This window comes from Bombina bombina, chromosome 3, assembly GCF_027579735.1.
Source record: "Bombina bombina isolate aBomBom1 chromosome 3, aBomBom1.pri, whole genome shotgun sequence".
In the NCBI taxonomy this organism is placed as follows: domain Eukaryota; kingdom Metazoa; phylum Chordata; class Amphibia; order Anura; family Bombinatoridae; genus Bombina; species Bombina bombina.
The window spans coordinates 500,033,528-500,057,651 of NC_069501.1; the positions used below are offsets into that span (position 1 = coordinate 500,033,528).

The window sequence follows — 24,124 nt, forward strand, 5'->3', positions numbered from 1 at the left end:
TAGTGAGTGTACAGCCTGTATAACAGTGTAAATTTGCTGTCCCCTCAAAATAACTCAGTTATTTTATATTGTCCAAATTGGGCCCAAAGTGTCAATATTTTGTGCGGCCACCATTATTTTCCAGCACTGCCTTAACCCTCTTGGGCATGGAGTTCACCAGAGCTTCACAGGTTGCCATTGGAGTCCTCTACCACTTCTCCATGACAACATCACGGAGCTGGTGGATGTTAGAGACCTTGCGCTCCGCCACCTTCCATTTGAGGATGCCCCACAGATGCTCAATAGGGTTTAGGTCTGGAGACATGCTTAAGCAGTCCATCACCTTTACCCTCAGCTTCTTTAGCAAGGCAGAGGTCGTCTTGGAGGTGTGTTTGGGGCCGTTATGTTGGAATACTGCCCTGCGGCCCAGTCTCCGAAGGGAGGGGATCATGCTCTGCTTCAGTTTGTCACAGTACATGTTGGCATTCATGGTTGCCTCAATGAACTGTAGCTCCCAGTGCCGGCAGCACTCATGCAGGCCCAGACCATGACACTCCCACCACCATGCTTGTCTGTAGGCAAGACACACTTGTCTTTGTACTCCTCACCGGGTTGCCGCCACACACGCTTGACACCATCTGAACCAAATATGTTTGTCTTCAGCAAACTGTTTGCGCGCTTTTTTTGTGCATCGTCTTTAGAAAAGGCTTCCTTCTGGGATGACAGCCATGCAGACCAATTTGATGCAGTGTACGGCGTATGGTCTAAGCACTAACAGGCTGACCCCCACTCCCACCCCTTCAACCACTGCAGCAATGCTGGCAGCACTCAAACGTCTTTTTCCCAAAGACCACCTCTGGATATGACGTTGAGCACATGCACTCAACTTCTTTGGTCGACCATGGCAAGGCCTGTTCTGAGTGGAACCTGTCCTGTAAAACCGCTGTATAGTCTTGCCCACCGTGCTGCAGCTCAGTTTTAGGGTCTTGGCAATCTTCTTATAGCCTAGGCCATCTTTATGTAGATCAACAATTCTTTTTTTCACATCCCCAGAGAGTTCTTTGCCATGAGGTGCCATGTTGGAACTTCCAGTGACCAGTATGAGAGAGTGTGAAAGCGATAACACCAAATTTAACCCACCTGCTCCCCATTCACACCTGAGACCTTATAACACTAACGAGTCACATGACACCGGGGAGGGAAAATGGCTAATTGGGCCCAATTTGGACACTTCCACTTAGGGGAGTACTCACTTTTGTTGCCAACGGTTTAGACATTAATGGCTTTGTGTTGAGTTATTTTGAGGGGACTTCAGTGTTTTCGCATGAAAGATATATAATAAAATATTTACAAAAATGTGAGGGGTGTACTCACTTTTGTGAGATACTGTGTGTGTGTGTATACATATATATTATATAATATACAGGTAGCCCTCAGTTTACGCTGAGGTTAGGTTCCAGAAGGAATGGTTGTAAATCGAAACCGTTGTAAATTGAAACCCAGTTTATAATGTAAGTCAATGGGAAGTGAGGGAGATAGGTTCCAGGCCCCTCTCAAAATTGTCATAAGTAACATCTAATACATTATTTTAAAAGCTTTGAAATGAAGACTTTAAATGCTAGACAGCATTATAAACCTAATAAAATAATCACACAACACAGAATATATAATTAAACTAAGTTAAATGAACAAAAACATTTGCTAAACAGCATTATACACCTAATAAAATAATCACACAACACAGACTTCACTTGCATTTTTCTGCAAACAGTTCTTTCTATGCATTCCAATCTGGACTGAGTTATAGACAGGAAGATCTTGTTCCTTTGAAATCTGTTCGATAGCTCAGGTCTGGTTAAACTGATTAATTTCAGCTTGCTTGGCTTTGCTGCAACACAAGCGGACAGCTTCTTGCTATTTTAATAAATGCACTGCTTCTCAATGCTTTTCAATAGCAGTCACATGACTGGAAAAAAAGGTTGTTATTCTGAAACAGTGTAAATTGAACCGTTGTAAAACGAGGGCCACCTGTATATATATATAAACAGATTAAAACGTCTTAAATATGGTAACAGAAATGGCTAAAATATGATATAACAGAAGCACCTGGAAAGGGAGAGACTTTGTAAGCAGTGTGCAAGACAGGACATAGGTCAAGTAGTGTGTTACCTTTGCAGCTTACTGAACTGACATTTTTAGGAACACTTAGATGTCTCCCACTGCTGTTTTTAACATATAGATAATTGCACTGAAATATTGGAGAAGAAATAAAATATGTTGGGAATGGTTTCGAAATATGAGATTACGTTTCCTTAAAACTTTAAGGTCAGGAAAGCTGTTCCTGCTGTTTCTGAACAAAGGGGACCCCAGAGAGGCTTTTACAACCATTTGTCTTATGACCGCAGTAGTTGTGTGGAAACAATTTCAGTGAAAAACCCAAGTTTGTGAAAAATAACAATTTTGTTTTATATGATCATATTTGGCGGCCAAATAATGGCATGAAATATACCAAAATAGGCCTAGATCAATACCGTGGGTTGTCTACTTTAAAACGTATATATAGTTTTCACAGGTGAATAAAAAAACAAAGGCTCTATTTCTGTTTAATCAGAGTGATAGCAAAAATGCTTAAAATTCTCTGGTACTTAGGGTAAGTTTTCTCTAAAATTCCTGGTAGCGAAGGTCATAAAACAAAAAAAAATTCTTTCCTGATTCAGAGTATACAATTTTAAACAACTTTCCAGTTTTGCTTTTATCATCCGATTTGCTTTTTTCTCATAATATCTTTTGTTAAAGGAGAAGCAATGCACTACTGGGAGCTAGCTGACCACTTTGGGTGAGCCAGCGCAGACACCAATCAGCTGCTAACTCACAGTAGTGTATTGCTGCTTTTGAGCCTACATAGGTATGCTTTCCAAGAAAAAACATAATTTATGCTTACCTGATAAATTCCTTTCTTCTGTAGTGTGATCAGTCCACGGGTCATCATTACTTCTGGGATATTACTCCTCCCCAACAGGAAGTGCAAGAGGATTCACCCAGCAGAGCTGCATATAGCTCCTCCCCTCTACGTCACTCCCAGTCATTCGACCAAGGACCAACGAGAAAGGAAAAGCCAAGGGTGAAGTGGTGACTGGAGTATAAATTAAAAAATATTTACCTGCCTTAAAAACAGGGCGGGCCGTGGACTGATCACACTACAGAAGAAAGGAATTTATCAGGTAAGCATAAATTATGTTTTCTTCTGTTAAGTGTGATCAGTCCACGGGTCATCATTACTTCTGGGATACCAATACCAAAGCAAAAGTACACGGATGACGGGAGGGATAGGCAGGCTCTTTATACAGAAGGAACCACTGCCTGAAGAACCTTTCACCCAAAAATAGCCTCCGATGAAGCAAAAGTGTCAAATTTGTAAAATTTGGAAAAAGTATGAAGCGAAGACCAAGTTGCAGCCTTGCAAATCTGTTCAACAGAGGCCTCATTCTTGAAGGCCCAAGTGGAAGCCACAGCTCTAGTAGAATGAGCTGTAATTCTTTCAGGAGGCTGCTGTCCAGCAGTCTCATAAGCTAAACGAATTATGCTACGAAGCCAAAAAGAAAGAGAGGTAGCGGAAGCTTTTTGACCTCTCCTCTGCCCAGAGTAAATGACAAACAGAGAAGACGTTTGTCGAAATTCCTTAGTTGCCTGTAAGTAAAATTTTAGAGCACGGACTACATCCAGGTTGTGCAGTAGACGTTCCTTCTTTGAAGAAGGATTTGGGCATAAAGAAGGAACAACAATCTCTTGATTGATATTCCTGTTAGTAACTACCTTAGGTAAGAACCCAGGTTTAGTACGCAGGACTACCTTATCCGAATGAAAAATCAAATAAGGAGAATCACAATGTAAGGCTGATAATTCAGAGACTCTTCGAGCCGAGGAAATAGCCATTAAAAATAGAACTTTCCAAGATAACAACTTTATATCAATGGAATGAAGGGGTTCAAACGGAACGCCCTGTAAAACATTAAGAACAAGGTTTAAACTCCATGGTGGAGCAACAGTTTTAAACACAGGCTTAATTCTGGCCAAAGCCTGACAAAAAGCCTGGACGTCAGGAACTTCTGACAGACGTTTGTGTAACAGAATGGACAGAGCTGAGATCTGTCCCTTTAATGAACTAGCAGATAAACCCTTTTCTAAACCTTCTTGTAGAAAAGACAATATCCTAGGAATCCTAACCTTACTCCAAGAGTAACCTTTGGATTCACACCAATATAGGTATTTACGCCATATCTTATGGTAAATCTTTCTGGTAACAGGTTTCCTAGCCTGTATTAAGGTATCAATAACTGACTCAGAAAATCCACGTCTTGATAAAATCAAGCGTTCAATTTCCAAGCAGTCAGCTTCAGAGAAGTTAGATTTTGATGTTTGAAGGGACCCTGTATCAGAAGGTCCTGTTTCAGAGGTAGAGACCAAGGTGGACAGGATGACATGTCCACCAGGTCTGCATACCAAGTCCTGCGTGGCCACGCAGGTGCTATTAGAATCACTGATGCTCTCTCTTGTTTGATTCTGGCAATCAATCGAGGAAGCAACGGGAAGGGTGGAAACACGTAAGCCATCCTGAAGTCCCAAGGTGCTGTCAGAGCATCTATCAGGACTGCTCCTGGATCCCTGGATCTGGACCCGTAACGAGGAAGCTTGGCGTTCTGTCGAGACGCCATGAGATCTATCTCTGGTTTGCCCCAACGTCGAAGAATTTGGGCAAAGACCTCCGGATGAAGTTCCCACTCCCCCGGATGAAAAGTCTGACGACTTAAGAAATCCGCCTCCCAGTTCTCCACTCCCGGGATGTGGATTGCTGACAGGTGGCAAGAGTGAGACTCTGCCCAGCGAATTATCTTTGATACTTCCATCATAGCTAGGGAGCTTCTTGTCCCTCCCTGATGGTTGATGTAAGCTACAGTCGTGATGTTGTCCGACTGAAACCTGATGAACCCCCGAGTTGTCAACTGGGGCCAAGCCAGGAGGGCATTGAGAACTGCTCTCAATTCCAGAATGTTTATTGGCAGGAGACTCTCCTCCTGACTCCATTGTCCCTGAGCCTTCAGAGAATTCCAGACGGCACCCCAACCTAGAAGGCTGGCGTCTGTTGTTACAATTGTCCAGTCTGGTCTGCTGAATGGCATCCCCCTGGACAGATGTGGCCGAGAAAGCCACCATAGAAGAGAATTTCTGGTCTCTTGATCCAGATTCAGAGAAGGGGATAAGTCTGAGTAATCCCCATTCCACTGACTTAGCATGCACAGTTGCAGTGGTCTGAGGTGTAAGCGTGCAAAGGGTACTATGTCCATTGCCGCTACCATTAAGCCGATTACCTCCATGCATTGAGCCACTGACGGGTGTTGAATGGAATGAAGGGTGCGGCAAGCACTTTGAAGTCTTGTTAGCCTGTCCTCTGTCAGGTAAATCTTCATTTCTACAGAATCTATAAGAGTCCCCAGGAAGGGAACTCTTGTGAGTGGAACGAGTGAACTTTTCTTTTCGTTCACCTTCCATCCATGTGACCTTAGAAATGCCAGCACTAACTCTGTATGAGACTTGGCAGTTTGAAAGCTTGAAGCTTGTATCAGAATGTCGTCTAGGTATGGAGCTACCGAGATTCCCCGCGGTCTTAGTACCGCCAGAAGAGCACCCAGAACCTTTGTGAAGATTCTTGGAGCTGTAGCCAATCCGAATGGAAGAGCCACAAACTGGTAATGCCTGTCTAGGAAGGCAAACCTTAGGTACCGATAATGATCTTTGTGAATCGGCATGTGAAGGTAAGCATCTTTTAAATCTACAGTGGTCATGTACTGACCCTCTTGGATCATAGGGAAAATTTGTCCGAATAGTCTCCATCTTGAACGATGGAACTCTTAGGAATTTGTTTAGGATCTTTAAGTCCAGGATTGGTCTGAAAGTTCCCTCTTTTTTGGGAACCACAAACAGATTTGAGTAAAACCCCTGTCCCTGTTCCGATCGTGGAACTGGATGGATTACTCCCATTAACAAGAGCTCTTGTACGCAGCGTAGAAACGCCTCTTTCTTTGTCTGGATTGTTGACAATCTTGACAGATGAAATCTCTCTCTTGGAGGAGAGTATTTGAAGTCCAGAAGGTATCCCTGAGATATTATCTCTAGCGCCCAGGGATCCTGAACATCTCTTGCCCAAGCCTGGGCGAAGAGAGAAAGTCTGCCCCCCACTAGATCCGATCCCGGATCGGGGGCCCTCAATTCATGCTGTTTTAGGGGCAGCAGCAGGTTTCCTAGTCTGCTTGCCCTTGTTCCAGGACTGGTTAGGTTTCCAGCCTTGTCTGTAGCGAGCAACAGCTCCTTCCTGTTTTGGTGCAGAGGAAGTTGATGCTGCTCCTGCTTTGAAATTACGAAAGGAACGAAAATTAGACTGTCTAGTCTTGGCTTTGGCTTTGTCCTGAGGCAGGGCATGGCCTTTACCTCCTGTAATGTCAGCGATAATCTCTTTCAACCCGGGCCCGAATAAGGTCTGCCCTTTAAAAGGTATATTAAGCAATTTAGACTTAGAAGTAACATCAGCTGACCAGGATTTTAGCCACAGCGCCCTGCGTGCCTGAATGGCGAATCCTGAATTCTTCGCCGTAAGTTTAGTAAGATGTACTACGGCCTCCGAAATGAATGAATTAGCTAGTTTAAGGACTCTAAGCCTGTCCGTAATGTCGTCCAGAGTAGCTGAACCAATGTTCTCTTCCAGAGACTCAATCCAGAATGCCGCTGCAGCCGTGATCGGCGCAATGCATGCAAGGGGTTGCAATATAAAACCTTGTTGAACAAACATTTTCTTAAGGTAACCCTCTAACTTTTTATTAGGGATGCACCGAAATGAAAATTCTGGACCGAAACCGAAACCGAAAATTCAGGATGCCCTTGGCCGAAACCCGAAACCGAAACCGAAACTGACTTTTTTTTTCAAAAATGATTTTAAAATAGTTTTTTTTCTATAATTTTATATTACAGTTTTTAATGAATTTAATGGATCTGAAATAAAAAAAAATACAAGCCAATAAATAAATAACCATTAACCACACTGAAATTGGACAAAAAAATAACTTTAAAAAGCAATATAAATAAAAATCTGTTAAATCTGTTTCTGTTATATATGAATGAGTGAAGAATAATATATTGTTGATTATTTAATATCAATATACATTCTTCATTCAGTTCTATGTAACAGAATCAGATTTAAGAGATTTTCTTTTGGTTTACTAGTTATCCAAATTTAGTATAGTCCTAGAAAACCTTTCTATCTATGCAAAACAGTAAGGGCTAGACAATTAAAACTTGCAAGAAATGGTTTACACTGCAGTATTAATATTTATTGGCAGATCAGGAATACTGCATGTGTAATAGTTATGTTATACACAGCTCACACACACTAATTACAGACTAAATAACAGCACAGAGCTACAGCTTGGTATTTGTTAGGTTTAATAAAGAGCAGATACACTTTGTATTAGATATTTAGCTTATAACTAGATATACTGTATATGGGTTATACACAGTAAATAGTTGTTATGCACAGCTCACACACTAATTACAGACTATATAACAGCACAGAGCTGCAGTTTGGTATTTGTCATGTTTAATAAAGAGCAGATAAGCTGTGTATTCGATATTTATGGGTTATACACAGCTCACACACACTATGTACAGGCTATATAACAGCACAAAACTGTAGTGTGGTATTTGTTGGGTTTAATAAAGAGCAGATAAGCTTTGTATATTTAGGTTATGAGTAGATATATATATATATATATATATATATATAGGTTATACAGTAAATATGTTATACACAGCTCACACACACACTATTTACAGACTAAATAACAGCACAAAAAAGTCACACATGTGGTACACACACTAAGTAAAAGCCCTGCTTGTATAACTGTTTACTAGGGATTTAAAACGTAGAAGCTTTGTCTATTACTGCAATTATTCAGCATTTTGTGGAGGAAGAGTTGCTCCGGTTCAGCAGTTTAGCTCTGTTAGAGACAACGGAGGTTTGATTTACAACAGCATAACACAGAGCAACCCCCCTCTACCTCCTCACACTACACAACTGTAAATCAAACCTCCGTTGTCTCTCACAGAGGTGAACTGCTGAACCACTGAACCGGAGCAACTCTTCTTCTACAGCACTAAGCAAACAGTACACCGGAGCCTTTCAGAACAGGAAGTGCAGATTTTGCAAAAAGAGGAAGGAACCGCTCTAGGTAGGAAAGGAGGGAGGAGGCTGTGCTGCAGTGAGTGGTGTTGTGGGAAATGTAGTTGCTAATTAAACGGCCGAGAAGGCCTCTAGCTACACCATCCTTAATTTTAGGTGCAAGTAGATGCAGTAAGCGGCGGCCAGTAAGTGTAGGTGTGGGGCAGATAGAGCACGCAATTTTCGGCCGGTTTGCCCCTCTTTCGGCCCGAATGGGATAGGCTCATTTTCGGCCGAAAATTTCGGCTGCCGAAATTTCGGTGCATCCCTACTTTTTATCCATTGGATCTGAAAAAGCACAGCTATCCTCCACCGGGATAGTGGTACGCTTAGCTAAGGTAGAAACTGCTCCCTCCACCTTAGGGACCGTTTGCCATAAGTCCCTTGTGGTGGCGTCTATTGGAAACATTTTTCTAAATATCGGAGGGGGTGAGAACGGCACACCGGGTCTATCCCACTCCTTAGTAACAATTTCAGTAAGTCTCTTAGGTATAGGAAAAACCTCAGTACTCGTCGGTACCGCAAAATATTTATCCAACCTACACATTTTCTCTGGTATTGCAACTGTGTTACAATCATTCAGAGCCGCTAACACCTCCCCTAGTAATACACGGAGGTTTTCCAGTTTAAATTTAAAATTTGAAATATCTGAATCCAGTCTGTTTGGATCAGAACCGTCACCCACAGAATGAAGTTCTCCGTCCTCATGTTCTGCCACCTGTGACGCAGTGTCTGACATGGCCCTAATATTATCAGCGCACTCTGTTCTCACCCCAGAGTGATCACGCTTACCTCTTAGTTCTGGTAATTTAGCCAAAACCTCAGTCATAACAGTAGCCATATCCTGTAATGTGATTTGTAATGGCCGCCCAGATGTACTCGGCGCTACAATATCACGCACCTCCCTCTGAGCGGGAGATGTAGGTACTGACACGTGAGGCGAGTTAGTCGGCATAACTCTCCCCTCGTTGTTTGGTGAAATTTGTTCAATTTGTACAGATTGACTTTTATTTAAAGTAGCATCAATACAGTTAGTACATAAATTTCTATTGGGCTCCACTTTGGCATTGCAACAAATGACACAGGTATCATCCTCTGAATCAGACATGTTTAACACACTAGCAAATAAACTTGTAACTTGGAAATACAATTCAATTAGAATAATATTAAAACGTACTGTGCCTTTAAGAAGCACAGAAGATCTATGACAGTTGAAAATTAATAAATTGAAACAGTTATAGCCTCAATCCTTGTAAACAACACAACTTTAGCAAAGGTTTAATCCCATTAGCAAAGATAACAAATTCTGAAAGCAGGAAACAAATTACAGAATAAACGTTTTTTATCTCAGTCAAACTATAATTCTCACAGCTCTGCTGAGAGAAATTACCTCCCTCAAAATAAGTTTTGAAGACCCCTGAGCTCTGTAGAGATGAACCGGATCATGCAGGGAATACAATGAGTTGCTGACTGAAATATTTGATGCTAGAAAAAGCGCCAAAAAACGGCCCCTCCCCCTCACACACAGCAGTGAGGGAGAACAGAAACTGTCAGAAAACAGATTAAGCAACTGCCAAGTGGAAAAATAGTGCCCAAACATTTATTCACACAGTACCTCAGCAAATGAAAACGATTTTACATTCCAGCAAAAACGTTAAACATAATCTCTAGTTATTAAACAGCTTTATGTATTTCTTACAGTGTAATTCTAGTGAAGTACCATTCCCCAGAATACTGAAGTGTAAAGTATACATACATGACATTATATCGGTATGGCAGGATTTTCTCATCAATTCCATTGTCAGAAAATAAAAACTGCTACATACCTCTATGCAGATTCATCTGCCCGCTGTCCCCTGATCTGAAGTTTACCTCATTCCTCAGATGGCCGAGAACAGCAATATGATCTTAACTACTCCGGCTAAAATCATAGCAAAACTCTGGTAGATTCTTCTTCAAACTCTGCCAGAGAGGTAATAACACACTCCGGTGCTATTTTAAAATAACAAACTTTTGATTGAAGATATAAAACTAAGTATAATCACCATAGTCCTCTCACACATCCTATCTAGTCGTTGGGTGCAAGAGAATGACTGGGAGTGACGTAGAGGGGAGGAGCTATATGCAGCTCTGCTGGGTGAATCCTCTTGCACTTCCTGTTGGGGAGGAGTAATATCCCAGAAGTAATGATGACCCGTGGACTGATCACACTTAACAGAAGAAAATACCAAGAGAACAAAACAAATTTCTAGAAGTAAATTAGAAAGTTGTTTAAAATTGCATGCTCTATCTAAATAATAAAAGTTTCATTTTGGCTTTAATACCCCTTTGAATAATATTATAGGACTAATTGTTAGTTCAGAAAGGCAATCATACTCATGGGTGGTGTTATTTCAATCAAAAATATTGTTTTAGTTAAAAAAAAGAAAAAAATATCTAAGATAATGACTTACGATGGGCTAACAATGTATTGTCACATTTGCAAAGTCAACACCAATTCAAATGCCAATATTTTCCTTGCAGCAATCTTAGGGCTGCAATTTTTTTTAAATTACATTTCAATCTGTGACTTTTTAAATGGTGTTTTAGGGAACTGCAATATGGCACTCATCAATATTCAGCTTGAGATTGCAGTGAAAAAAGTGCCTAGGAGCGCTACACTATGATATTACTGGAGCACTGTAACAAAACATACATTGCTATGAAATAACTTTTGGAATAAGTCATTCCAGGCTAGATTATTGCAGTAAAAGCTTGAGTTAATGGGATACTAAACTCAATTTTTTTCTTTCATGATTCAGATAAAGCATGCAATTTTAAGCAACTTTCTAATTTACTCCATGATGAATTTGTATTTGTTCTCTTGCTGTCTTTATTTGAAAAGCAAGAATGTAAACTTAGGAGCCGGACCATTTTTGGTTCAGCACCTGGGTTTCACTTGCTGATTGGTGGCTAAATGTAGCTAAGCTTAGATTCCTGCTTTTTCAAATAAAGATAGCAAGAGAACGAAGAAAAAGTCATAATAGGAGTAAATTAGAAATCTGCTTAAAAGTGCATCCTCTATCTGAACCAAGAAAGAAAAAATTTGGTCTAGTGTCCTTTTTATAAGAATTAGTATCTTAGCAGTACAAAATGTTAGCTTTTTTCGTAATAGTTACATAAAGGTTTAGGCACTAAAATGAGACAACATGGATGATACGGCCCTCAGTAACAGAGATTTATCTCCTCTTTCCCTCAGAATGCTTGACAGAGTGGGACAACAGTTAGCAACTATTGGAGATGACATTAATAACCGATATGAGGAAGAATTTAATAACATTCTGAGAACGCTGAATCCCAATCTGGAAAATGCGTACGATTACTTCAAAAAGATCGCATCAAGGTAACAAAACAATAACAAAGAACATCAGGGTGGGATACACATGTATGTTATGAGCAGGGGTGGGCAGACTTTTGTAAGGCAAGGGCTACCTCTAATTTTATTCCAAGTGACGTGGTCACCTAACTAAAAAAAAAAACCCATCCGTCTTGATAATAATAATTACAATAATGTATTTATTGCCACAAATAGGACCTGCTGGCTTAAAATTTAATTTTTCACACAAATAATACAGCTTTAAAAATCAGCCACACTCTTTAACAAATACAGCCGCACTCTGTCTTTACTTACTGCGAGAGCTCTCTCTTTACGTCACGCTAGGACCGTCAAGCAACCTTATCTGTGTACCGCACCTGCGTATGATAAGTAGTCTCACAATCAAGACGGATCAAGACTCATTCTTAAAAGTAATTTTATTGGCTGGACGCCATGTCAGGTTGATTAGGGGGCAGGTTCGATAACCAAAGCTGGGGCAGCGAGTTCAGCTACAGCCGCGTTGCGCATGCTAAAGTACAGTGCCCATACCCCCGTCATAGAATCAGAGTCATAGCCGATTTCAAAAGTCTGCATAAGAGAAAGATTTCTCACACATCTACATTGGCAAGGCTTTTCACTCAGAATCTAGATTCTATCTAGAATTCTAGATTCTGAGTGAAGAGCCTTGCCGTCGTAGATGTGTGAGAAATCTTTCTCTTATTATGCAGACTTTTGAAATCTTACAGGCGGCCACCTTAAAATTCACTTGCGGTCCACTGGTAGACCGCAATCTACTTCTTGCCCACCCCTGGTTATGAGAATATAATTAGCTGAGTTTTAATGAGAGCCTTTAGGGCTGTTCTCATTAAAGATAAAGCAGATTTAGTAGGATAGCGAAGCATTGAATGGTTGTGGGAGTGCATTTAGGGTTTGACAAATCTGTTAAAATTTAGGAGCCAGACAGTGGTATTTGTATATAAATATATGGAGAATAACCCAAACCGTTAGGAGCCAGGGGTAAAATTCTGTAAGCTAGTGGTTTACTGGCTCCTGGGTTTGTCAAGCAACTGCATATTAATATGGCCAAGAGGGAAATACAGTGTGTAAGTACTTGATCAGCAGGAAAACTGTTTTTGCACGTTACTGAAATATTTAATATAAAATATTTAAAAATATTAGTAAAAATTATTATACATACTTTAAAATATTCAAATAATCCATAAAATATATCTATATTTGTATAGATAATAATTTGTATTTTTTTTTTTTATATTTAATATTTCAAGAACTAGCATTGGAGGTTGCACTACTATAAATAAAATTATATGAACATATAAGAATGATATACATTAACTATTTTGCATTTTGGATCCCATTTTGTAAAGTGCCCATGGCTTGTTATCCTTGAACTACGGCAAAGACAATAGCAAGAACTTCCTGAGATTTGGAAAGAATTACAAAGGACCTCTTTGATAATATATTAATATTATTAATGTTTATATGGTACTATGTTATTTTAGTGAGTGTGTTATGGAAGGACCAAGCACCTAAAAGCAATGACATCCCCTGCATCATGACCTTATGTGGGGGTGTTGCTTGTGCACTAAGCACCCCCAACTCTACATAGAAGGAATGGTACCCCATGACTCATTCAAAATTAAACTGAAACTGCACTAAATATATTAAACAGTCTCTCATGCATGGCAATGGCTGTGCACTGTAAATGGCAGAAGTGGCTGCTTTCTGATTGGTTAGGAAGTTGGGGAGAAATAGAATTTAAAATATGTAGGACAGTGGGTGTTACTAATCCAACTCCTGACCACATGAAATCAGGCGCAGGAAAATATATGTCATTATATTAACTTCATATTTCCATTTAAAGGGGTTGGAAAGTCCACGGCTTCATTCATTACTGTTGGGAATAAAGAGCCTGGCCACCAAGAGGAGGCAAAGACACCCCAGCCAAAGGCTTAAATACCTCTCCCACTTCCCTCATCCCCAGTCATTCTTTGCCTTTCGTCAAAAGAGGATGGCAGAGGAGTGCCACAGTTTCGGAGTAGTCTCTTATGGAGGGTAGTACTCTTCACAGTGGGACTGGAGTTTTAAGTAGTCCTGTCAGCCTCTCAGTGAGAGCCTGGGCGAAAGTTCGAGTCCGGAGTTGCAGGGAGAGTCTTTCTGCAAAACCATCCCAACTGATATTAACCGCTCCATAAGCAATCAGCGTTGGCGAGTTTCGCTGCCTGCTTTCTTCACTCAAGTCCATCTCAGGAGCGAGGCTACTAACCTGTCACATTTGAAGGGCTGTGTTCCTGTTCCACCGCGTAGATTCTGGTAAGATAGTTTCATTTTTTATTGATAATGATAACATAGAAGACAGGGTCACAGTGTGGCGCCTTTTTTTTATCTTTACAGAATCAAAGGTTAATAATCCAGGAAGGGGGAATTATTGAACAGGGGGGGGGGGGGGTTATACATGGTATTGTTTATTGTGTCATTGCTAAGTTATGTGCGAGATGAGGCTCTAGTAATGTGTGGAACTTTCTGGTTACTTGCGGAAACTTTGAGAGGCCATTTTTGGCGTGTTTTTCCCTAGTGTAGGGGCGGTCCTGCCAGGCATTCCATGTGACTGGGTGTGGCTATCTATCCTTCCTGTTGATCTGTGGCGCAGGAGACGTAGCGGTTTCTGTAGTCCGGGTCCTAGGAGGTGGTGAGTGCCCGGCCATTGGTGGTATAAAGGTGCGTTTTTTAATAAAAAAATTAGTCTACCCAAGCGTGCAAGCGATGGAGGACTTTGACGCGTTAGAAGGCTCTCCTTCCTTAATAAAGTCTCATTCCTGTGTTTATTTGAGGAGGTTCTGGTCGATCAGCCTGCTCAACTATGTCCCACATGCCTTGATAAAGTTACAACATCTAAATGTAAACGGATGTCTAGTACTACTGAGCCGTCCACCTCTGAGGGTTCTTCGTCCTGGAAGGTGCGTTCCCTACATTCATCTCCGATTGCTCATACAGCGCCCCGGGGTCCAACCGTTACTAAACGTTTTCGTCCCTTTCGCGTGGATAAGGCCCAGCACCAGCAACCCGCTGCAAAATCAGACCAATCCAAGGGATCTTGGAAGCCGGCTCAATCTTGTAACAAGTCTAAGCAGAGCAAGAAGCCCGCTGAGATGAAATCGGTATGAAGGGGCGGCCTCCAACTGGTCTCCAGATCACGTAGGGGGCAGATTATGTCTATTCTCAGACGCATGGTTGCAGGACATTCAGGACCCTTGGGTTCTAGAAGTGGTCTACCAGGGTTACAGGATAGGGTTCAGATCCCATCCGCCCGAGGGCAGATTCCTCCTGTCAAGCCTGTCTTCAAGACCGGAGAAGAGAGAGGCCTTTCTAGAGCGTGTGAGAGATCTTGCCTCTCTCAGGGTTATCGTATCAGTACCCCTAGCTGAGAGGGGTCTAGGGTAACATTCCAACTTTTTTGTGGTCTCAAAGAAGGAGGGCACGTTCCGGCCGATTCTGGACCTAAAGTGTTTAAAACAAGTTGCTGTGTGGTCTATCGTTCAAAATTAAAACGATCAGATCTATTCTGCCCCTAGTTCAAGAGGGACAGTTCTAGTTCAAGAGGAACAGTTCATGACGACTATAGACTTGAAGGATGCTTACCTTCATGTGCCAATCCACAGGGACCACTTCAGGTTCCTAAGATTTGCTTTTCTGGACCAACACTTCCAGTTTGGTCTGGCGACGGCCCCGAGAGTCTTCACAAAGGTTCTAGGGGCGCTGCTTGCAGTGGCCAGATCCAGGGGCATTGCGGTGGCACCTTACCTGGACGATATCCTGGTTTAGGCGCATTCGCTCAGCCTCGTAGAGGATCATTCGAGGGCTCTTCTTCTGCTCCAATCTCACGGTTGGAAGATCAACTCAGGAAAGAGTTCCCTGGTTCCCAGCAACAGGGTGGAGTTCCTGGGCATGATAATAGACTCTATGTCCATGAAGATATTTCTCACGGATCAGCGACGCAGGAAGCTTGCGTCCACCTGTCTTGCCCTTCAGTCCTCCTCAAGCCCATTGGTGGCTCAATGTATGGAGGTGATAGGTCTCATGGTGTCAAGCATAGACGTCATCCCATTCACCAGGTTCCACCTCAGATCTCTTCAATTGTGCATGTTGAGACAGTGAAACGGCGATCATTCAGATCTATCACAACTGATATCCCTGGATGCTCGGACTCGGAACTCCCTCTCTTGGTGGATTCGTCCGGAGCAACTGTCCTTGGGGACATCCTTCTTGAGACCGTCCTGGGAGATTGTGACCATGGACGCCAGTCTGTCAGGATGGGGAGCTATTTGGGGTGCCAGGATGGCACAAGGAAAGTGGTCCAGGGAGGAGTCTTTACTTCCAATCAACATCCTAGAACTACGAGCAATCTACAATGCTCTGAAGGCTTGGCCTTCTCTGGGGTTGGTCGGTTTCATCAGATTCCAGACCGACAACATTACCTCGGTGCCTTACATCAACCATTAGGGGGGTACGAGGAGCTCCCTTACTATGAGGGAGGTGTCTTGGATTCTGGAGTGGGCGGAGACCCACGACTGCTCGCTCTCAGCGATTCACATTCCGGGTGTGGACAACTGGGAAGCGGACTTTCTAAGCAGACAGTCCTCTCCCCCCCCCCCCCAAAGTGTTTTTCGGAGATTTGTCACAGATGAGGAACGCCGGAGATAGATCTCATGGCTTCCAGACTCAATTTAAAACTACCTCGATACGGGTCGAGGTCCAGGGATCCCCAGGCAGAGCTGATAGATGCCTTAGTGGTTCTTAGGGATTTAGCCTAGCTTACATTTTTCCTCAGTTACCACTTCTACCTCGCATAGTGGCACGCATCAAACAGGAGCGGGCCTCGGACATTCTGATTGCTCCTTCGTGGCCGCGGAGGACGTGGTTTGCGGATATGGTGGGGATGTCATCCTCTCCTCTGTGGAAGTTACATTGTTGCAGGGATCAGCTGTCACAGGGCCCCTTTCAGTATCAAAATCTAGATTCTCTGAGGCTGACTGTGTGAAGATTGAACGCCTAGTCTTAGCCAAGAGAGGCTTTTCTGAAAATGTGATTGATATTCTAATTCAGGCAAGGAAGCCAGTCACTCGTCGCATCTACCATAAGGTATGGAGGACTTACTTGTCCTGGTGTGAGAAGCATGGATATCCTTGGCATAAGGTGAAGGTAGCCAGGATTCTGTCCTTTCTCCAGGATGGCTTGGAGAAGGGTCTTGCTGCTAGTTCCTTAAAGGGATTACGGCATTATCAGTCTTGTTGCATAGGAGACTTGCTGAGCTCCCTGACATACAATCATTTGTTCAGGCTCTGTCTAGAATCAGAACTGTCTTTAGGCAGTCGGCTCCGCCTTGGAGCTTAAACTTAGTCCTTTTGAACCTATGCATTCCATAGACATTAAGATTTTGTCCTGGAAGGTTCTCTTCCTGTTGGCTTTTTCATCGGCACACAGAGTATCTGAGCTAGCTTCCTTGGAATGTGACCCTCCTTATCTGGTGTTTCATGCGGATAAGGCTGTACTGCGCACTGGGTTGGGGTTTCTCCCCAAGGTGGTGTCTAACCGTAGCATCAATCAGGAAATAATTGTTCCTTCTTTGTGTCCTAACCCTTCTTCAAAGGAGAGGTTACTTCATAACCTGGATGTGGTTCGTGCCTTGAAGTTTTATCTTCAGGCTACCAAGGATTTCAGACAGTCTACATCTCTTTTTGTGGTGTATTCTGGGAAGCGCAAGGGGCAAAGGGCCTCTGCTACTTCTTTGTCTTTATGGTTGAGGAGTATGATTCGCTTGGCTTACGAGACAGCGGGACATAAGCCTCCTCAGAGGATCACGGCTCATTTAACAAGAGCTGTGGCTTCGCCTTGGGCCTTCAAGAATGAGGCCTCTATGGAGCAAATTTGTAAGGCGGCTACCTGGTCCTCCTTACACACTTTTACAAAATTTTACAAGTTTGATGTTTTTGCTTCTGCTGGAGCTGTTTTTGGGAGAAAGGTTTTGCAGGCTGTGGTGCCCTCTGATTAGGGTCCGCCTTTTATCCGCCCGGTTTCATTCAGTGTCCTCTAGAGCTTGGGTATATGTTCCCAACAGTAATGAATGAAGCCGTGGACTCTCCTCCCCTTTAGATGGAAAACATAAATTATGCTTACATGATAATTTCATTTCCATCGAGGGGAGGAGAGTCCACTGCTCCCGCCCGTATCTCCGATGGGCGGACATAAATTTAATACTCTTCTGGCACCATTTATACCCTGATATTTCTCCTACTGTTCCTGGTTCCCTCGGCAGTATGACTGTGGGATGAGGGAAGTAGGGGAGGTATTTAAGCCTTTGGCTGGGGTGTCTTTGCCTCCTCCTGGTGGCCAGGTTCTTAATTCCCAACAGTAATGAATGAAGCCGTGGACTCTCCTCCCATCGATGGAAATGAAATTATCAGGTAAGCATAATTTATGTTTTGCTTGGCACACTAGTCTAATTTGATCATTTTACATAAACGAGACTAATCCTGTATTAAGTACAATGTGCCTTTAAATGTACAGTGTACTGAGATAAGCAGCTAATAAGAGTTTATTTTATTTAAAGCATTGCAGGAACGCATTTGCAAATGGACTGAGCTCTCTTTTTCTCCCAGCCACAACTGGGAGTTGATTTCTGCTGCTGCCTCTTCTTTACTTTTCTATAGTCAGTACTGCAGTATGACAAAATCAAGGTATAGCAGATATTTGTAAACAATTTAATACACTCCAGTAGGTAAAGTTGGTCATTGAAAACACAGAGTAGAAAACTTTACAGTTCACTGTTCCTTTAACTTTCCATTCTTTTTCCTGCTTTCCTATTGGACAGAACTTCAACTCCAGGTAATACTGTCAACCTCTTCTTCTTTCCTTCTAATTTATCATTTGAGATCTATGACACTTGTTTTCTAGTAATCACGAGATTTATTCTAATCCCTTAGAAACGTTCATCAAATAATTTATCTACAATAAATCCAACAAACTTTGAAAGGCTTTATAGTTGATAAATGACACGCTCTAATCAGTTAGAGCGTGTAATTTTCTGACTATCGACCCTGGTCTACTCTGTATTTATCCCCTGCAAAGGAATTAAACAAACAGTAGAATTGCTGCTCGACTAGCACTGCTGATTGGATCAGTAGCGGGTTCCACTTTGGACCAGCAGTGCACTGCTGGTCCCAAGCTGGAATTCTACTGTGTGTTTAACCCCCTTTGCTGGGGTTAAATACACAGTAGAGTAGGGTCGATAGTCAGAAAATGATAAACACTAATGGATTAGAGCATGTAATTTTTCAATTAATGAGTATACCCCATATTTCATTAAAGAAACATGACACATTTGTTTTAATGATTTCAAATGTTGTGATTGACTTCTATTATCAAATTTACTTCATATTTCCGATATCCTTTGTTGAAAAGCAGGTAGGTATCCTCAGGATTGTACACTTGTCCAGAGCACTTTATAGCAGCAGTAGAACTTGTTATACACTTTTGAACAAGAGTTAGCACAATGTATAAACTTGATTAAAACATTGTTGCAAAACTGCCATATTTCTTAATATAGTGCATGCTCCTGAATCTAAATATGTATGCTTTTCAACAAAGAATACAAAAAGAACAAAGTAAATATGACAACTGGAAGTTTTTTTGTTGTTGTTTTAATTGTATGCTGTTTTTGAGTCTTGAAAGAAAGACTCTGGGTTTTAAGACCCTTTAATGCATTTTGATCCTTCTGTAATAAATATTGTTTCTACTATACAGGGAGTGCAGAATTATTAGGCAAGTTGTATTTTTGAGGATTAATTTTATTATTGAACAACAACCATGTTCTCAATGAACCCAAAAAAACTCATTAATATCAAAGCTGAATAGTTTTGGAAGTAGTTTTTAGTTTATTTTTAGTTTTAGCTATGTTAGGGGGATATCTGTGTGTGCAGGTGACTATTACTGTGCATAATTATTAGGCAACTTAACAAAAAACAAATATATACCCATTTCAATTATTTATTTTTACCAGTGAAACCAATATAACATCTCAACATTCACAAATATACATTTCTGACATTCAAAAACAAAACAAAAACAAATCAGTGACCAATATAGCCACCTTTCTTTGCAAGGACACTCAAAAGCCTGCCACCCATGGATTCTGTCAGTGTTTTGATCTGTTCACCATCAACATTGCGTGCAGCAGCAACCACAGCCTCCCAGACACTGTTCAGAGAGGTGTACTGTTTTCCCTCCTTGTAAATCTCACATTTGATGATGGACCACAGGTTCTCAATGGGGTTCAGATCAGGTGAACAAGGAGGCCATGTCATTAGATTTTCTTCTTTTATACCCTTTCTTGCCAGCCACGCTGTGGAGTACATGGACGCGTGTGATGGAGCATTGTCCTGCATGAAAATCATGTTTTTCTTGAAGGATGCAGACTTCTTCCTGTACCACTGCTTGTAGAAGGTGTCTTCCAGAAACTGGCAGTAGGACTGGGAGTTGAGCTTGACTCCATCCTCAACCCGAAAAGGCCCCACAAGCTCATCTTTGATGATACCAGCCCAAACCAGTACTCCACCTCCACCTTGCTGGCGTCTGAGTCGGACTGGAGCTCTCTGCCCTTTACCAATCCAGCCACGGGCCCATCCATCTGGCCCATCAAGACTCACTCTCATTTCATCAGTCCATAAAACCTTAGAAAAATCAGTCTTGAGATATTTCTTGGCCCAGTCTTGACGTTTCAGCTTGTGTGTCTTGTTCAGTGGTGGTCGTCTTTCAGCCTTTCTTACCTTGGCCATGTCTCTGAGTATTGCACACCTTGTGCTTTTGGGCACTCCAGTGATGTTGCAGCTCTGAAATATGGCCAAACTGGTGGCAAGTGGCATCTTGGCAGCTGCACGCTTGACTTTTCTCAGATCATGGGCAGTTATTTTGCGCCTTGTTTTTTCCACACGCTTCTTGCGACCCTGTTGACTATTTTGAATGAAACGCTTGATTGTTCGATGATCACGCTTCAGAAGCTTTGCAATTTTAAGAGTGCTGCATCCCTCTGCAAGATATCTCACTTTTTTTTACTTTTCTGAGCCTGTCAAGTCCTTCTTTTGACCCATTTTGCCAAAGGAAAGGAAGTTGCCTAATATGTATGCACACCTGATATAGGGTGTTGATGTCATTAGACCACACCCCTTCTCATTACAGAGATGCACATCACCTAATATGCTTAATTGGTAGTAGGCTTTCGAGCCTATACAGCTTGGAGTAAGACAACATGCATAAAGAGGATGATGTGGTCAAAATACTCATTTGCCTAATAATTCTGCACTCCCTGTATAGCTTATTGCATATACACACTTAGATTCACTCTTACCATTGGTTTATTATTTTTTTCATTTTCTCTATTTTAAAATATTGTAAATTCCATTACTGTGTTTCCTTTATTTATTAACATCCCTCCTATTTCGGTCCACAGTTTTACCTTTTAATATATAAAATAGGTTGGTAATTATGTAACATTTCTCTCTTTTAGCCTCTTTGACAGTGGGATAAACTGGGGCCGTATTCTGACACTCCTGGGATTTGGGTACAGGATGGCGGTATACGTTTTCCAAAATGGTCAGCATGGATTTTTTAGAACAATCGCCCAATGGTTGGCTAGATATGTGGTGGAGAGCAGCATCGCAAGGTGGATCGCTAGAGAAGGAGGCTGGGTAAGTAAAAAAAAAGAGAGAGAATAGAGAGACCTAGTTACAGGAATGCTGTCACGGGCATCAGCATAAAGTTTTATTTTTGGGGGTGGAGGAAAGAAACAATAAAATGATCTTTACATTATACACATGAGCTGCACAACATTTTAAAAATAGTGTTTTGATGCCATCAAAATAGTGGTTGGTTTTATGTTTGGATATCAAGGGCAAAATTCCAGTGTGTGTCACAATTGCTCCATCCCTCCTATTGGGCACCCTCCGTACAGATTCTATCACTCAATATGAAATACCTGTCATGAGTATGGGGAATGAAACAGTAATGAAGACTCGGGTAGATTTAAAGAGACACTGAACCCAAATGTTTTCTTTCGTGATTCAGATAGAACATGCAATTTTAAGCAACTTTCTAATTTACTCCTATTATCAAATGTTCTTCATTCTCTTGGTATCTTTATTTAAAAAGCAAGAATGTAAGTTTAGATCGCGGCCCATTTTTGGTGAACAACCTGGGTTGTTCTTGCAGATTGGTGGATAAATTCAGCCACCAATAAACAAGTGCTGTCCAATGTCCGAACCAAAAATTGGCTGGCTCCTTAGCTTAGATGCCTTCTTTTTCAAATAAAGATAGCAAGGGAACAAAGAAAAATTGATAATAGGAGTAAATTAGAAAGTTGCTTAAAATTGCATGCTCTATCTGAATCACTGGGTTCAGTGTCCCTTTAACAAAGGTTAAGCGGACATGCGCTGTCGGCATTTAACATTGCACAAGCATTTCTGGTGAAATGCTTTTGCAATGCCACTCCCTGCTCACTCGCGGCCAATTAGCCGCAAGCAGGGGCCGTCAATCATCCCGATCGTATCCTCCACCTAAAAGGCTGCTTCGTAACTTCCGTTTTAGGCGGACCTGAAACAATGGGGGCTCCGAAAGGACCCCTAGGCATTAAATTATTAGAACAAGGATTCTTATGGTTTTCTACTTGATCTGTTATCATCAAAATCATAACTACATCCAAACGCATAGTCACAGATAAAATATGCTAACATCACTCATTAAAGTCTGTTAACACATCCAGTAGCCCACCTACTTTCATATATATATATTTATTTTTATATATTAGGGCTGCACGATTAATCGCATATGCAATTTAGAATCGTGATTAATCGCCGCGGTTTAACCTACCTGGGTGCTAAGCTGTTTTAAGTTGTTTTTTTTTTATTTTTTAAGGCGATTACCTTTCCAACGGTGGGTCTTGGGGGTCTGTAGCTGCTTAGATGCCTGCAATACAGGCTTCTAAGCATTATGACCCCTGCTCCTATACTTAACGTGAATTTTAAATAAAGTTGCGCAGTGACGTCATCACGAATAACGTGAAGCCCCGCCGATGCCTGTCACTATGGAGGCCGATCTCCTTTAAGGTGGGAGAGTGCTAGCGACGGCTCTGAGACATCATTAGCACCAGAGTGGGAAACTCTGCGACGGCTCAGAGCTGTCGTTAGCAGTCAAGGGGTTAACCTTTTGAGTGCTAAGAATTTTCCCACCGGGGTGCTAAGCTGATTTAAGTTTTTTTTTTTTTTTAAATATTTTAGTTTTTTTACTTTTTCCCCAGATCCCCAAGGCTTACACTGTTGGAAAGTGCAGGCGATTACCTTTCCAACGGTGGGTCTTGGGGGTCTGTAGAAGCTTAGATGCCTGAGATACAGACTTCTAAGCAGCATGCCCCCTTTTCCTATACTTATCATTGTCATTTTTAAATAAAGTTGCACGATGACGTCATCACATCATTGTGCGTGACGTCATAGCGCAAAACGTGAAGTCCCGGCGATGCCTGTCACTATGCAGTCCCGATCGCCAGGGTAGGAGCGGGTGGGAGCCCCCAGATCTCCCTCAAGGTGGGAGAGGGCTAGCGACGGCTCTGAGCCGTCGTTAGCACCTGAGTGGGAAACTCTGAAACGGCTCAGAGCCGTCCTTAGCACTGAAAGGGTTAATTAAACCACCAACCAGAATTCCCCATGCCTGTATAGAGGATTTAGACAAAGACCAGGGGATATATTCCCACTCAACAGGGATATATTTTTTCCACCATACAGCAACATCATCACTCTCGGCCGCTATGTTACAAATACATTAACATACTTACACAGACGTTTTTAATAAACAGGTGCTGTTGGTGGCCCATGTAAATAGTGGCATGGCGGGGCCCTAATATCTACTGCTTGTGGGTTTATGTTATTTGAGAGGGAGAAAAAAAATCAATACTATTTATCCTTTAGAACCATTGTTTTGGTTGTTAAAAAAAAACTTCAAAATGAAGCATGAACCATATTGTAAATTATTTGATATAATGTTAAATAGAGTTAAAATGTATCAAGCTGCATTTGCAGCATTGCGAGTGCAAACTCACATGAGTGACCCTGAAACCACAAATTTAAGAAGCAGAAACTGGTCTGTTTGCCTCCCTGCCACCTCAGAGGTGGCAAGAAAAATCACCCTGACACTCGTTTGTTCGTGGTGATTGACATGCCCTGCTCTCGAGCAATTGGTTGCCACAAAAGCTGGGGGCGACATTGCATAAAAGAGCTCTTGTGCAGTGGCAAATTTTGCCATGAGATGCCGCAGTGGTGATTACAGGTGGCAGGTTCTCTGCTTAAGAAAATATCTGCCTGCAATCTTGATAAAAAATGTTATATTCACTGCAGCTGTTTGTTGTACTATACTTTAAAGGGACAGTGTGCTTTTAAATTGGTTTCTCCTTAATGTGTTTCCAATTA

General features: G+C 41.9%; 1 protein-coding gene across 1 annotated transcript in view; it reads left to right on the forward strand.

Moving 5' to 3' along the window:
* Positions 1 to 24,124, forward strand: part of BAK1 (BCL2 antagonist/killer 1) — a 173,010-nt gene that overhangs the window by 144,159 nt on the left and 4,727 nt on the right. The window contains exons 4-5 of the mRNA XM_053706862.1: positions 11,484 to 11,627; positions 21,178 to 21,358. Coding sequence (XP_053562837.1) covers positions 11,484 to 11,627; positions 21,178 to 21,358 — 325 coding nt within the window. The remainder of the gene's footprint in view (positions 1 to 11,483; positions 11,628 to 21,177; positions 21,359 to 24,124) is intronic.